The 15,946-nt window shown below is 47.0% G+C and overlaps 1 protein-coding gene across 7 annotated transcripts in view; it reads right to left on the bottom strand.

The window, feature by feature from the left end:
• The window catches only part of sick (sickie), a 1,179,025-nt gene that overhangs the window by 326,729 nt on the left and 836,350 nt on the right, over positions 1 to 15,946 (bottom strand). For 2 of the 7 annotated variants that reach the window (XM_075869569.1, XM_075869570.1), the window contains exon 1: positions 452 to 1,617. The exons of the other annotated variants lie outside the window; for them this stretch is intronic. In XM_075869569.1, coding sequence (XP_075725684.1) covers positions 452 to 494 — 43 coding nt within the window. In that variant the 5' untranslated portion in view covers positions 495 to 1,617. Of the gene's footprint in view, positions 1 to 451; positions 1,618 to 15,946 lie in introns of those variants that run through there. 7 annotated transcript variants of the gene reach the window in all.

The following is a 15,946-nucleotide window of genomic DNA, read 5'->3' as shown; positions in this document are numbered from 1 at the left end:
TATTTTAACATGGTCTGTCAAACAAAACACAAAACTGTTCAGGTGAAGGTACAGCAACTGCAGCCTTGCTGAATGATCCTTAGTCATCTTTTTTTCTTTTTTTTTGCATTGCTTGCTTATTGTATTCCCCCTTCCCATAGCTTGCATCCCAAGGAGTGGATACATACGCACAGTCATATTCAACCTCCAAACGATATAACCTTCAACGTTCGAAACAATATAATTATTTTGTTATTGGGGTAATTGTAAACACGGTGACATACTGTTACACTACGTTTAATTATCGAGTAAGGAACAAATCTTCAGTAGTTGTACACCTTAACAACGACGCATGCAGAAAGAATCCTGACGTTGTGTATGTGCTGCTGCTAAGTAACTTGGACAATGTCTGCCTCTTTTTGTACAGTAAAGAAGATCAACAAGAGATGAAATAGGATGTGAAGAAGCTTACCCGTAGGCCTCCTAATTTGTCTTCTTTGCACGACCGCTGCCATGTTTTCTTATTTCGCGCACCCCTCACGATACACAAACACAAGAATAACAGTACAGCCGACGAAGCACGGCGACCGTCGCGTCCGGAAGGGTGCAAACTAAAATTGGCGCGCCGGCGTTCGTCACCTCCAAGACGTGACGTCACTCCAGATCCAGTGCGGGCAACATACGGCGCCGATCGGTGGGTCCGAGTCGACAGGGAAGTCGGTTTCGCTTCCGACGGACACAGGTCGGAAGTGCGCGCGTCCGTTACAATTCGCAGTGCGTTCGATGAACCAGACTGCGTTCAGGGCTGAAGACCGGAAGCAGAGACGTCAGACTCAGCAGATTCGGCGGAAGACGGGCGCTCACGCACGCACGCGCGCGCCACCGGAGGAACGTTGGAAGCGAAAGCAGGGATCTCGCAGGTGTTTGCAAAACAAGCTCACAGCTGGTAGCGGGGCTGCGTCTACCGAGCACTCGGATGAAGCAGCGGCATCCGCAGTTTCGCTGCGGGGAAACACAGGCTTCGTGTGGTCCAACACTCGGCGATAAACACACAAAGAAAACTACCGAATAAAGATTCGGGTACCACGATCAATCAACCGGCAGAAAACGTGAAGACAGCTGTATTGTTTCGGCTCGTCGCGATCAGTTCGTTCGATTCGTCGTCGGCTTTCGAAGACGTCTGAAGCAGCGCGCAGACGACAATGCGCGACGCCGTGCAGACAGACGACAATTCGCCGCTTTGTGTCACGCGAAGCGCGCGCGCCGTGACGTCACTTCCGCGCGATCCACGGTCGAGCAGACGACGACGACGTGACAGGCGCGAAGAAAACAATGTTGGCCTCGTGCATCGGATGCAGACGATAGGACGCACCCGAAAAGGAAGGTGAAGGGCGATGCTCTACCGCTGTTTCTGGTGCATCTAGGTCGGTGCGGTGGATTCTTGCGACAGTGTCAGCTCGTAATGAGTAATTGTAAATTGAGTTAGCATCTGCTATGAAAGCTGCCGCATTGCTCTAGCCGGCGCGAAAACCGCTAACTTGGCACGTGTTCACAGGCGCAAAGCCACACACACTACTCACGCCGGGCGCTCTACGGCACCAACAGCCACATCGGAAGCCTCGCGTACTACTGTACTCGCTCTCGGCCAGACCTCGGAACGGCACACACCCTTCTCGCCACGCCGTCAAGACGCGAGAAGGAAAAGGCCTTCTTTTATTTCTTTCACAACTTGTCTCACTGCCTACCCCCCTCGCCACGACCTCTCGTCACGAACCACGCCGCTCCCTGGCACGCATCGGGCGGGCAACGCCGGTTATGTAAGCAAGGAGGTTTCTTTTCGCATAGTTAGGAGGACGCGCTTCTGAAGCGGCATCGTACGCACGTGACTGGATAAGAAAACTGTCATTTAGATCGTTTCCTGCTGCGTTTTGACGCCCGAGGCGCGACGGTGGCGACGTATTTCGCGGCAACACCGCTGGAGACCTTACAGCCTAAAGAGAAGGGCGAAAAAAAAAGGCAGAAGAAGAAGAAGCAGAAGCAAACGAGAGAGCAGCGGACGAACCACATCAAACAGACGGATATACGAGGCAAGCAGACGGACGAATACGCTGAGCAGACGATACACGATGCAGGCGGAAAATACGAAGAAGAAAAAAGACGGACTCCGCATACAGAGAGTTAGGACTAGCGAGCCTTTAAGGCTGGAACGCGAGAACGGTTGACTGACGCTGAGACGCAGCAATAAAACACGCTCTGTCGCGCTTTTCTTCGCATCTACACAGCCAGCTCTAGCTCTCACTCCTTCGGACGAGGAAATGAAAACCCGTGGTAGTTCTTGCGTAGCGCCCCCCCCCCCCCCCTCTTCCCGGGCTACTGCTTTGCTCGTTTTGTTTGCATACGTCGATCTTGAGCCGGCTGAAGCTGTATAAAGTACTGAAAATACTGCCGCGCCATGCGCTAATCCACGGCACGTGCGGTGCGTGTGCTGCCTAAACGCTTAGAGTAGCAAGCCGGTTTGTGTACGAAGAAAACGAAAGTATACTTCTGGTGAATGGTTCATACGAGTTCGCCAATATTTCAACGTTGACCCTTCATCTTATGGAGAGGCCCTTCGCATTGTTTCTGTTTGGAAAATAAGAGGCGAGTTGGATCTGGAATTGTGCAAGTAAGGAATCCACCGTATTGATCCATTGTATCATGTTCTTATTTGTTCCTTAGGGCTTCTGCGATTGACATATCGGTAGTATCCGTGCAAGTGTACCACTTATTTATAGTGTTCAAAGAATGAAGAGACAAGGCAAGACGAGAACATAGTAAATAAGTTCATCCTAGACAATCCGTGACTTTATCAGAAAGGGACAAATGGTGAACTGTAAGACCAAGCTATATACTTCAAAAGTGAATCCTGTTTTTCTCTTCAGTGAAAAAGAAATCCCCAGATTCCCGGAACAAGAACGTACCTGTAGGTGCATTATTATTATTATTATTATTATTATTATTATTATTATTATTATTATTATTATTATTATTATTATTATTATTATTATTATTGGGCAGCTCACGAAATTACTGGATAGGATTTATATTCACTACAGCCCGCGTAAACACGAAAGCAATGCTTATGATCAAAACCCAGTTCGGACGTGATCTAGTTGAACATGCGATTGAACATGGACTTAGAAGCAGAGATTTCGGCAAGCCCAATCAGCGGGGATTTGCATGAAGATATGGCAGGTTCCGTGAACTACGGTCCATTCAGTTTTACTGAAGAAAAAAAAAAACCCTTATGGAAATATATTATTCAAGCAATGCAAATAACTAAGCTTTATTGATACTTCGTTGTTGCCTTAGCCGCGTATACATGTGTTCACCAATACTTAAATTCAGGACAGGGGATTTTAGTGCCCGCGGTGGCCCGCCTTGCCAGACGTCATCGCCCTACAACGCGTGGGGTTTTATCAGTTGCACACTGGCCAATATAAAAGCGTGGGGCCGCATTTTGAAATAAAAAATACTCTGAGAAACCACGCGATTCACACTAAGGCACAAAAATTTTAACAGAATGTCTCAGTAGTCGACCTCTGCTGCACAGAATCTGAAGTCACTTTAAAGCGAAAGCTGTGATGAGATCACAACAGCCGTTTTTTAATGCCGTAGTCGTCCGCCACCTCCGCGGTTGTCCGTCATTGATATTGTGAGAAATTAAAAAAAAATGAAGTCGGAGAAAGTATCCACAGGATCCGATGAGATTTGAATCCGGGCCCTTAAGGCAGCAGTCAAGCCTTCTACACCATTCTACCTTCAAGCCAGCTGGTGTATGAAACTCCTATGCCAGAGGACCCTGTATGTGCGTCATGTCAATCACTCACGTTAACGTACGCAATAGCGCAGTAAAGAAAGTACAATAACAACAACCATGGGCGTCTCCAAGGGTGGTGTGAAGGGGTCACTTTTCCCTGTCGAGGAACATCAGCACTTTCCCGCACCTAAGCTGCACCAGCGCTCTCCATCTCCACCAGCCACCTTGCTGACTGATTGATATGGGGGGGTTTAATGTCCCAAAACCACCATATGATTATGAGAGACGCCGTAGTGGAGGGCTCCGGAAATTTCGAACAAAATTTAACAAGCAAATTACGAATGTAATAATGCTAACACACTTAAAGGGTGCGTGTGCTGAAGATTGGTAGTGTATCAAATATACCTGTTGTAAACTTTGTTTTCATCATTGTTTACCATATACACAGAAATTGTATGTATTTCAATATAACTTAATAGTGCTGATAACGTCTCTGTATTTATCGCTAAGGAACAGCTTTGTTTGAATATTTAACCGATATTTCCTGCGCTTGTTGTAATGATCATATTTTTTTCTAATTTGTATGTATAATCTTGAATTTTTATGCACTGTTTCACTGTACTTGCCCGAGGTGCTTCACGAAAAGTGGGCCTAGTCAGGAGACGCTCTCTGCTTTTGCCCCCTTCGTGGGCATTTTTGTAAAGAATGCCCAAACAAAATAAACAAAACAAATAAACCTGGGGTTCTTTAACGTGCACCCAAATCTGAGCGCACGGGCCTACAACATTTCCGTCTCCATCGGAAACGCAACCGCCACAGCAGGACTCGATTCCGCGACCTGCGGGTCAGCAGCCGAGTACCTCAGCCACCAGATTGATCATTGCCCACCAGCCACCTTGGAACGCAAGTTTGGACCCCCCCTCCCCCCAACCCCTACTCCTAAGACAAAATCCTGCCGACGTCTATGGGCGTCACGCGATGCGATCCCCTAACGAGTGGGTCGTTTAAAGCGACGCAACATTTACAAAGGGCTCAGCCATAATTATTCATTATTCGTTGTCATCAGACTCAGCGTCAACAAAGTGCACACGATGCCTTACAGACGTGTAGCGGGTACCTCGCCACTCGGTAGAATAATGAACAATGCCATATTCGCAGTTCCCTATTTCGCAAAAGTGTGAGAATTCATGGCGTAGTGGGTACCTGGCATATGCATTAGCACCTGTCACCACAAGAGAGTCTACAATCGGCTCTCGAAAGCGCACTTCTCCAGTTCAATAAAGTAAACCAGACCATAAGGAATCAATACAGCATAAAGAGCTGACTATTCATCCTCCTATTTCTTACTCCTCTTCTTTTCTATCTCTTTCTATTATTCTCCCTTTCCCCCACCCCAAGTGTAGGGTAGACAACCGAGCCAAGGTTGGTGAACCTCCCTGCCTTTCCTCTTTATTTATCTCTCTCTCTCTCTCTTAAAGAATCATTACAGTATATTTAGATAAATACCACGAACCAAAAGAGGGCGAATTTCGCATTCAACTCGTCTTAGGTAAGTACATATAAGACCGCGTGACCTCCTTTATTTCTCCTTCTCTCTCTTTCTTACCTTCTCGCTTTCTTTGCTTCCTTTTTTTCTCTTTCTAAGCTTTCCTCTTTCTTCTCATCAATTATTTCGCTCAGTCAGAATCATTTGCCAGAATCGCCTCCTCTACTCGAGTATGCGCGCACGGTACACGCTACTAGAACGGCGGAATAACAACAAAGGATTTCGAAGAAACTAACCGCGCAAGCTACATACAATCGAAGCCGCGATTCACGTACGAACACAACCGAAGCAAAATCACGCGCGACCTTTCACTCGTAGCCACTCCTTCATTGTCGCCTTATCTCTATTAAGTTACCGCGGAGACGGCGAAGCTGCTTTCCCAGAAACACGCATGCACCGCCCAACCGGTTTGCTCACGAGTGGCACAAAGCGTTGCCGATGAAATGGGCGCAAACCGGGCGATGGTACACGTTTCTCACTTGAGGATACATAAATATCGAGCTTCTGGCGACATATATGTACGCCGCCGATGGTGCGGCACAAAGCACGCCAATCAACGGCGCCGCCAGCGTTTTCCAGGTATCCATTCAATTATGCGCGCGGCTTTGGAGAGAGCACAGGCTGTGGCGTGGGCCCGAACGTACATGGGTACACGCGGCCGGATTATAGATCTTCGCCGAGAAAGACAAGAGACACCTGGAAGGCGCGGCTTTTGGCGCCAAATTCGTAGCGCCGACTCCATCGCACGAGCGCGTCGGCGAAGTACGACGACGACCTTCGTTGGCATGCGCTGAGCAATGGTCTGCAGCGACAAATAACTATATACGTAACGTGTTTGTTATGTCCCGCCACGGTGTCTTACAGGTTACGGCAGTCGACTGCTGACTCGAAGGCCGCTGTGGCCCCACTTTCGATGGAGATAACATGTTCGAGCCTTGTGTACTTTGATTTTCGTGCACAAAATTTCCGGGGCCTTCCCCTAGGACGGTCCTCATAATCACATCGTGGTTTCGGAACGTTAGACCTCCACAATCATAAAAATTTTGTTTAGAAGAAATGTTAGACGATTTAGATCGCGGTGTACTCAACTACGGAAGAGCATTAGCCTCTTTGTGCAGTTTGTGTGTGTAGGAAAAGTGGTTAACGATTAAGAGTGTTAGGTACTTTATATGTGAGAGCATAAAGCCGTCCCCATGGCCCCTCAGGTTTGTTGAGAACGAGTTCACGTGAAACTGTTCACGCCCCCCACGGGAACCACCAACGGCCAACACAGACGAGCAGAGGGCCAAGATGGCCAGAGCTGTGTTTAGTAAAAGCATGGCAAAAGTGGGCAACGATTAACAGTACTAGGTACCCTACTAATGGAGAGCATAGATCCATCCTGCTGGCTTCACATTGGATGTGTGTTAAGAAAAAGTCTTTAACCACAGAGAAATATACTATATGAAGAGCGGCCACTGGGGCCTTTTCACGGCCCAGCAAAAAAGGATTTGACCAACCGCTAGATGGCGTGCCCATGCCCGGTTATCCTCTTGCGCTAACATATGTAATAGCCTCTTTAGGAGGATAATAAATACACAAGTTTGACATGAATTTTTTTTGCGAAGAAGAAATTTTATTAACTTGTGCAATTTTATTATGTCTGCTCTACATCATGTTCCGCTTAGGACATTTAATGCCTTACAGCAGAAAACAGTGAAGTATGACTAGAAGGTGTTGTCTTTCTGTATCTGTTTATCACAAACGAGCACAATCATGTAGTTAGGTGTACTGAACATGTATTCTGTTTCTGGACACATAGTTTTGTAGCCTAGAGGTGAAGACACTTGCTTTCGGAGCATCGGGGTACGGGTTCAAGTTTCAGCGTCTAGACAAAAAAATTTTGTTATGTTATTTATGCTGAAGACAATACCGGGTCTGACCAACCACTCGTGGCGCTGTTAGCAGCGCAGTAGCTGGGCTGCAAGGCCCTACGGGAGTGTCCACTCTCTATGTATGTTTCTCTATTGTTTAACGATTTGGAGTACATGGTTCTCTACCATAGGAAAGCATATAGCCGTCCCAACACGTACAGGGGGGGGGGGGGGGGGTTAGAAAAAGTGGGTAACGATTTAGAGTACAGGGTACTCTACTATGGGAGAGCTTAAAGCCGTCCCGAGGGCGTTAACGTAACGCCGAAGGTAAGTAACATCGGCGAAGGAAAACTCTACGCATGCAACCGGTTACGACTGTGACATAGTGCTCGTGCTAGCAGGCGCGGCCGAGGAGCGCACAGTTATGGAGCCGTCAAGGGTGCGCTGGCCACATGCGTTGCTATGCCTGGCGTTTTGTAAAAAAACTCGGGCTATCAAGATTGCGGGCTTGTCGCCAATCAGACGGTTCTGATATGGAGATCTCATCTTTTATTCAGGTGAGTGATGGAAAGCGGAAATTCAAGGGCTCGTTTCTCTTTCTCAGACGCAATATTGATAAGAGTGACGGATAGCTAGGCCAGCATTGGCGTTTCCGCGGTGCCCTGGCGGCCAAAGCGCGCACTTCTCAGCCACTTTCACGGGCGAGAGTGGCGGCGGTGCGGGTGCGCAGCCCCGAAACAAAACCAAGGAGCGCTGGTGGTACTGCTGCGTATTCAAGTGCGACAATAGTTAGAAATGAGGAAGGACGTATATCTGTACCATTTTCCTTATTTTTAATATCAAAAACTCCCTAGCATTTCCCCGAGGGTGAACGTGGTTAAGTGCGAATACACGGGGTGATGCTATGAGGGGTATTTATTAATTCGCACTATTATATTTATTAATCACACTATGGTGCCTTTATGGTGTAATGGTTCCTGGGAATCGCAATTTGATCACACGGGGGAGTTTACGTTCACTCACTGGCGAATGCCCACGGATTTTAACTTTACTCCCCCTCACGACCCGCTCTCGACGGGAGACTGAGAGAGAAGGCGGGCGCGCGAGAGAGAGGGGTGCGCGCGCAGCTGCAGCGAGCGAGGAGAGCGGAGGAGCGAGCGAAGGGAGAGGGGGTATAAGGCGCGTTGCTGACAACGATATCAGCGTCGCGTCCGTGGCTTATTTGGTAGAGCGTCGCGCTGCGGCCCGCCAAGTCCTCTTTCTTTTAAAGATAGAGAGAAGACTGCGGACGCCGCCGACGGCGGTGGATGGTTTGGGGTCGCTTATAAAGTGTATTCACACTTAATAAGAAAGGAGGCGGCGTTGCATCCAAGTGGTAAGACGAGCGAAGTATGTTCTGCTTTCACTCTCCTGTCTAGTAGTGTCGGGCTGATATCTAAAGCGAACTGTACCTGTCTGCCAGATTCATTCGATAATGAAGACGGCCACCAGTGCAAACCAGGACGAAACAGCCATATTTAACGGTGTTTTGCCAGAAATAAAATAAGCATATTATGCTGCAATACGTATGGCATATGCAAAACATTTTTCATCTGACCACCACCACCAAACTGCATCTGATGCCCCCACGTGACGTGAACGATACACTTAGTCCACATAATTTGCGAACAGTGACTTAAAAGTAAAGCTACCTTGTCCAGAAGATTTATGCGGAGGTAAGTACGCCTAAGTCGTTGAACCACTATAAAAGATACGCCCGCAATGATTGCTCACTGCTAAGATGCCTCTCTTAAAATTAAGCTTGTGCTAAAGACAGGGTTCTTGTTACGAATACAGCAGCGGACTATTCGAGGCTTGGCTTTCCGGAGTCAGCCAACGCGGTGAGAGATTTTTTTGTCACTGGCTGCCGTGGCTAAGTAACATCGAAATTTATGCCTTGCTACAGAAGGATCGAACGTCCGTCATTTTAATTCATCGTTTAGGTTGCCTGACGCACAGTTCTACTTTTTCCGCTTGTCTCTTATGAAAGACGTTTATAACATGCGTAGCATCTGCACTACCAGGGGAAATGTGCTCATGATTAGAACGGAAATCGCCAATCATTGTTTTGTTGCAAAGATGAACGAGAGGCGTGCTGCAGAAATACAAGTGAAGCGTGTATTTATTCTTAGCTGGTCACCCCACTATAGTAATTGTTATGTAAACGCATAACAACTATACGTAACGTCTACACAACATTTACGATGAAAGTTGGAAGATGTTATGCAATTGTTAAGTATTTATTGGTAATAGCATCTCATATATACTTTCCTTTACAATCATTGTCCGTTCGTTCTCATTAATATCGAAGTGACTTCTCGTTTCAAGTTTCCACGTTTCATTGCTGCCTGAATGGGAAGGCACGAGCGTCGTTGTTGAATACAGCAACTAAAGCATTGCGCAAAAAAACTCGTTGATGGACGTCAAACTGCGTCCACAGAGAAAGTAAAAAGTTGGGAGGAAGCATCGCGCTTTTCGAAATAACTATGACTCAATAACTAACTAACTAGCTAACTATCTAACAAACAAACAAACAAACAAACTAACTAACTAACTAACTAACTGAGTGACTGACCAACTACCTAGCTAATTAACTAACTAACTAAATAAATAAAGGTATCACGTCAAGCACGCAGACGCCTATAGCTCGACGTGCCCCAATTTTTACGATAGCGCAAGGGCGGCTGATAATTCAGTAAGGGTGTCCTACGTTTGTGCGTGCGTGTGTGTTTGTGTGTGTGTGGCACACGTTGGCATCAAGTGTGATTCCCGCTACTCTGTATAGGCTTACATTACCTTACAGAGACAGCCCTGCCTGCTTTTTCTTTTAGCGCTCGGCAACAAGAGGTGCCATCACTGTCACACGTTCCGCTTTAGGTTCAATGGCCTAAACAGCCAGTTGTTGTTCGTTAGCCACTCGAATGACGAACAGCTAGTGGCTTACAAAGGGCCAGGCGGAGTCATCGAAGCAACCAAAAGACCAGGAAGACCCCCTGTCTGACCTTCCCGTCATTATGGATTAGATACGGCTTTCGGAGCCCCGGCACGATACCTTTGTACACACCCTCCTTACAGACACAGTTCAGTTGAAACACGAGAGCTTTTTCGAGTTGACCTGAGCCAGCTGTAAGCTCGCAGGTCCATCCGTTCCTCTTTCCGAAAGAGAAAGCGTTTCCGAGACTCTGGGATTCCTCGGTGAGGCGACCATTAGGACTAAACAGTGGTGAGATGTTTCATTATGTAAACGCTTTCTTCGCTGCGTAAATGGTTTCTGACCGTTCTTCTCTATCTTCATTATGAACAACTACGAAAAAAAATAAGACTTTACAACGTGTGTATGTCAAAGCCCTAGCATAATGACAATGAAGACAGGAGTTGATTGTGAAAAGAAAGAAAGAACGAACGAAAGAATGAAAGAAAGAGGGCAGGAAGCCGTAATACATTCACACAGGTAATGCGTTGCGCTACTAAACTTGAGGACGTGGGTTCGATTCCCGGTTGTGGAGGTCAGCGGTGGAGCAATGCAAGAACACCTTTGCACATTAAGGGCGCAATTCAACAAAGTCCAGGTAATTAAAACTTATCCCCTGTCCCACACTACAGTGGACCTCGCAATGACATATCCTGGTTGTGGCAATAAATATACAAAGTTTATAATAGGTATTTATATGAGACACAGAGAAAACGCACGCAAGTACTTATTATACTTATCTCTCAAAACTACAACGAACAGTACTGCTACTACACTAATCAGCTGCACTGAACTGAGTCCTCGTGGTAAACGTGCCGGCTGGAATAACACTCAAGTTACTACCGTCGACAAAAGAGGCAGTGAAATGACGTGTTCCTGTTAGCCCTAACATGTTTGTATTTAACTTGTTCTCCATACAGTCTTACAGTAAAATATCACTGATTCTGACTATGTTTATTCAAACTTACGCTTAATTCAAGCTGACGCGCAGGTTCAGGCACAGCCCTGTGTATATATCTATCTGAGAATGCTACCAAGGGTAATTTTGAAGAAATAGAATTATAGATCTCGTTTATTGAGAAAAATGGGATTCATTTAGACAATGGCGTAGACAATCTTCCTACTATGGCGGCTATTATGGCAGCGTTAAACCCCACATTGATATGTGGTGTTTAACGTCCCAAAACCGGCATATGATTACGAGAGACACCATAATGAAGGGATCCGAAAATATCAACCACCTGGGGTTCTTTAAAACGTGCACCCAAGTCTGAGCACATGGTCCTACAGTGTTCTTGCCTCCATCGAATATGTAGCCGCCGCAGCCGGGATTCGATCCCACGATCTGCGGATCAGCAGCCAATTACTTCGGCCACAAGACCGCCCTGGCGGGGCCCTATTGGAGTGGCTATATCGATGTTTGGGGTGGCTATCTCAATATTTCGACTGTTTATCATCAGTGACCGACAAAGGGCCTTGATTACAAAGCCTCTATTGATAAACACTCACAACACGTTATGAATACGTCACCCCGTCTGCAGAAATGTAAGTTTCATTCCTTAATTTTTATTTTTACACTGGAGACCAAGCAAGGAGAGCTAACCGTCACCCAGATACCGTGGCAAGTCCTCCATTTGTGTTTATTTTAACGAATACAGCCGAACATTCTTTCTGATGCGAGACTTCAGTGCAGAGCAAGATAACTATTGCGTCAGATTTTTTTTTATTGCTGTTGAAAGTGATCTTTCGAACGATTAGACTGTGACTTGAACTCGCTATCATGGCCAACATGCGACGACCTCGAGTCGCACAGCAGTGGCGTATTCTGAACCAGCGAACCGGAAATTTCATTGTATGACCACGGAAAGAAAATGTCCTCGAAAATGTGAGGTCAAGAGATCGAATAACGCGAGATCATCCGGGCAGTATTTCGACTGTGAAATTGTTATTCACTTAGAGCACCATGTGGCGCCAATGTTCAAGACCAGGCACGCGTAGCGTACCCCGGCAAAACGGGAACAATATGTTCGAACTCACGGCTCTAACGGAGCGAAAAATTCCGCATCGGAACTGCAGCAAGGACATTTCGTGTCACGCTTGGGGCACAACCTCAAAAGCCGCGTGGTCAACACGCGGGTTCTCTATGACGAATGACGGATTGGAGCGTGAAGCCAGCGTGCTACATTACCGGCGTTCCATCTAGCCGGCCAAGCCATTATTCAACATTAAAAAGAGAAAAGAAAAAAAAGCGCAACAAAGGCGAGAATGACCGCGGTCATTCGCGTGGTCACTTCGTAATGGCCGAGGTTACGCCATTGTTGAGCACGGTGGCACGCGTCCCACTTTGGTTTTATTTACTGCTTTCGAGGTTTGTTCCTTCCATAAAGACAAACTGGCCGCTTCACGGTGCGAAATGGCCGACTGTGCAACGACGCCCAATGCTCATGTCCATTAAATAATAAGGGCGAGGCATTCAGCGTGCGAAATCGTATAATCCCCTTGTATCTCAGCACCGTATGACAGCGCTGTGTTGCGAGAGAGACGAGATCCATGGTGCAGTACTGTCGATTCTTAAACGGAACGCTGCTTTGATATGTTGCAGCCGTGCATCATTATGTCGGAAATAAGAGTGTGAGTTTCAACAGATCATCATTTATTGTTTTTTATGACGAGGACCTGGTTAATGTGATTATGTGACACAGTGCCACACCAATAACCTACCCACCTGACACATGAGGGAAAGTGGACGTGAATAAATACGACATGCGTTTTATAACGTACAAACTCGTAAGTAAATACAAAGATGTTCGGGACACACTACGAGGAAAAGGCGAATTTGAGTTTTGGTAATGAGTGGCCCTTAGAATTTCATTCACACACTCGTGAGCAGCAGTACACTAATTACGGAAGCGAGAGCCGAAATCGCCGCCTGCGCTTCGTCGCGAGGCATCTGCTGCCCAGAGCACCGCTTTAACGGAATTAGTCAGAGACATGCTTTCGACAGCAAACGAGCCACCACAAGACAGCCGAGACGGCGAAGGCGCATGGAAACGGTCAGTGTAATTTTGCTCAAAGGTGTATTTAAATTAAGCTGCAAGGATCATGCCTGGATGAAACTGCTTCGGTCATGAAAGCTATATTTGATAGACGAGGATGAAAAAAATAACTAGAGGTTAAGCGAGGACACAACCTGTACAATGGGAGGAAGAATTTCGGAGGAGAAAAAGGAATACAGACCGTTGTCGATGTCGCGGACGTATAGTTTACATAATAATAAAGCATCTGAGGTTTAACGTCCAGATGATTATCAGAGACGCCGTATAGCGGAGGGCTCCGAAAACTTAGATCACCCGAGGTTCGTTAACGAGCGCCCAAATCTAAGTACAGGACTCTCGAACATTTTCGCTTCCATCGAAAATGCGGCTGCAGCGGCCGGGATTCGATCCTGCGACCTGCGAGTCGGCAGCCGAGTGCCTTAGCCTCTAGACAACCGTGGAGAGCCATGCCACATGTCTCAGATGTTCAATGAATGCAGCCTCTTCGACAAATTGCTTCCCCAATTTCTTATATTTTCATACAGTTGCGATACTCAACCCCTTGGTTAATCCCTCTCTTTTTCTTTTTTTCTCTCTCTTCCCTTTTGCAGGGCAGAAAATCAAAACTTTTGTTGCTAGTTAATCCCCCCCCCCCCTATTTTACTCACTCGTATCTACACTTATCCCCAATATCACAACATCGTACTGACGCCCAGAGCTTCTGCAGAGTTTAGCCACTCCAGAGCTGTACCCAGGTACATTGTTCAGTTGCCCAAAACGTTTAAACTCTACAGAAGAGCGCACACAAATGCCCCAATATCGCGCCACATAACAATAAACGCCATCTTACGTCCTTCCATTTTTTTCTCCAAAAGCTCGGCGTTAGCCACTATTTTGCTGAGAATGCCAAGTCATACTGATAGCACGCATGCCGTACGTGACCTGGAAGTGCCGAGGAGCCGCGACGATAGTGCAAGGAATGGTACTCGAGATAGCTGCCAATTTGTTCTGGAACGGCTATTTTTAGAAGCGAAGCTCCTTAAACCGTGGGTTTCGCATCCCCTATCTATGTAGTAGTAGTAGTAGTAGTAGTAGTAGTAGTAGTAGTAGTAGTAGTAGTAGTAGTAGGTAGCCATCTTTCGTTTAGCTCTTGCAATATCAGCTGGATGGCGGTACTTGGTCACGGGTTTGAATACCGGCTGCGGCGGCTGCATTTCAGATGGAGGCGGAAATGTTGTAGGCCCGTGTGCTCAGATTTGGGTGCACGTTAAGAACCCCAGGTGGTCGAAATTTCCGGAGCCTCCACTACGGCGTCTCTCATAATCATATGGTGGTTTTGGTACGTTAAACCCCACATATCAATCAATCAATGGATGGTGGTGCTTAAATAGGAAGAATGTACGACATGGCTGTACTTGGAGTGTCCACTGAATAGATCGGATGGACGGATGGACAGACAGACGAACAGACCGACGAACAGACCGACGTAAGGACAGACGGACGGACGGACGGACAGTGAGATAGAGACAGACGCACGGACGGACACAATAACGAACAGACGGACGGAAGCGCGGACGGACTGACGGACGCTTCGCCTCACTCGTCATCAATTCGTGGATAGGCAGTGATTTTTTTTTTTTTAGAATGTAGGCATATGAAAGCGGCGAGAACAGTCTGACATCCAGCACACGTGAGTGTGGAAGGTTGAGCAGAAGCTCGCGACTGCTGTTTTTCGTTTGTTTTCAGAGGATTTATAGGCTCCTCCCACGAGGCGTTCTTCTCCCACACAAGCGAAGGAAGTTCACACAGCACCGACTTACTCTATTCGTTGAAGAGTAAACTCTATAATGCGTACACGGCAGTTAAGGCGATCGTGCAATATGTTGCTGGGACAACTCTTGAAAAGGAAATGAAAGCAAGAACAAGCAAGAAAGAGTGGATAGATGAAACGAAAAGGAAGAAAAGTAGCAGCAGAAAGGACACACAGCGGTCTACCAGTGGTACCTACAACGTGACACCGCGATATCACGGTGCGCTTTCAGCATCTCATCAACACCGCGCTCCCGGGGCCATGCTCTCAAATACGCGCCTCCGATTATCGCGACGAGTGCCCCTGGTGCGGAGAAATAGTAACACTGACAAACATTACATACAGCCGTCGCTCGCGTCCTGCGTGATGCGGCCAACTCCGCGACCATAAAATCACACATGTTACCCTTTTGGTCTTGGGAGGCCCGACTCTCTGCCTTGCGAAGGCCTTCAGAAGCCAACTGGCAACCCTCGACCATGGCCGGCTAGCTGGAACAGTGGTGGCGCACTAGCAATGAGCCAGGTGACCCTAAATATGAAGCGAACTAATTTTTCTCTTCCTGAACCTACCATTAATTTTTAAAGGTCTCATTCGAGCTATACTTAAGCCTGTTGATCACCCGTTTCAAAAGACAGGGCCTGATATATCATCACCATTACCAACTGTTTGGCGAGTGGAGCTCTGGACGAAGGCGCCCACTCACTTTCGTTACTAATAGGAAGTACTCGTACACGTTTAATCTCTCTCTCCCGCAATTGACTAAGGAAACTCGAATGACAGTGCTGTCTAGTTCATGTATTTATTTTTATTTGAGGGTACCGCGAAACGTGTCGAAGTATTCCGCAATTCGGTTGAAGGGAGTTTCATGATGAACCAACAGCGCGGTCACACCGACGCGGAAAAGAAAGGAACAC

Source organism: Rhipicephalus microplus, chromosome 7 (genome assembly GCF_043290135.1).
Source record: "Rhipicephalus microplus isolate Deutch F79 chromosome 7, USDA_Rmic, whole genome shotgun sequence".
In the NCBI taxonomy this organism is placed as follows: domain Eukaryota; kingdom Metazoa; phylum Arthropoda; class Arachnida; order Ixodida; family Ixodidae; genus Rhipicephalus; species Rhipicephalus microplus.
The sequence above is the reverse complement of the archived record's forward strand: the minus strand, read 5'-3'. Positions and strand labels throughout refer to the sequence as shown.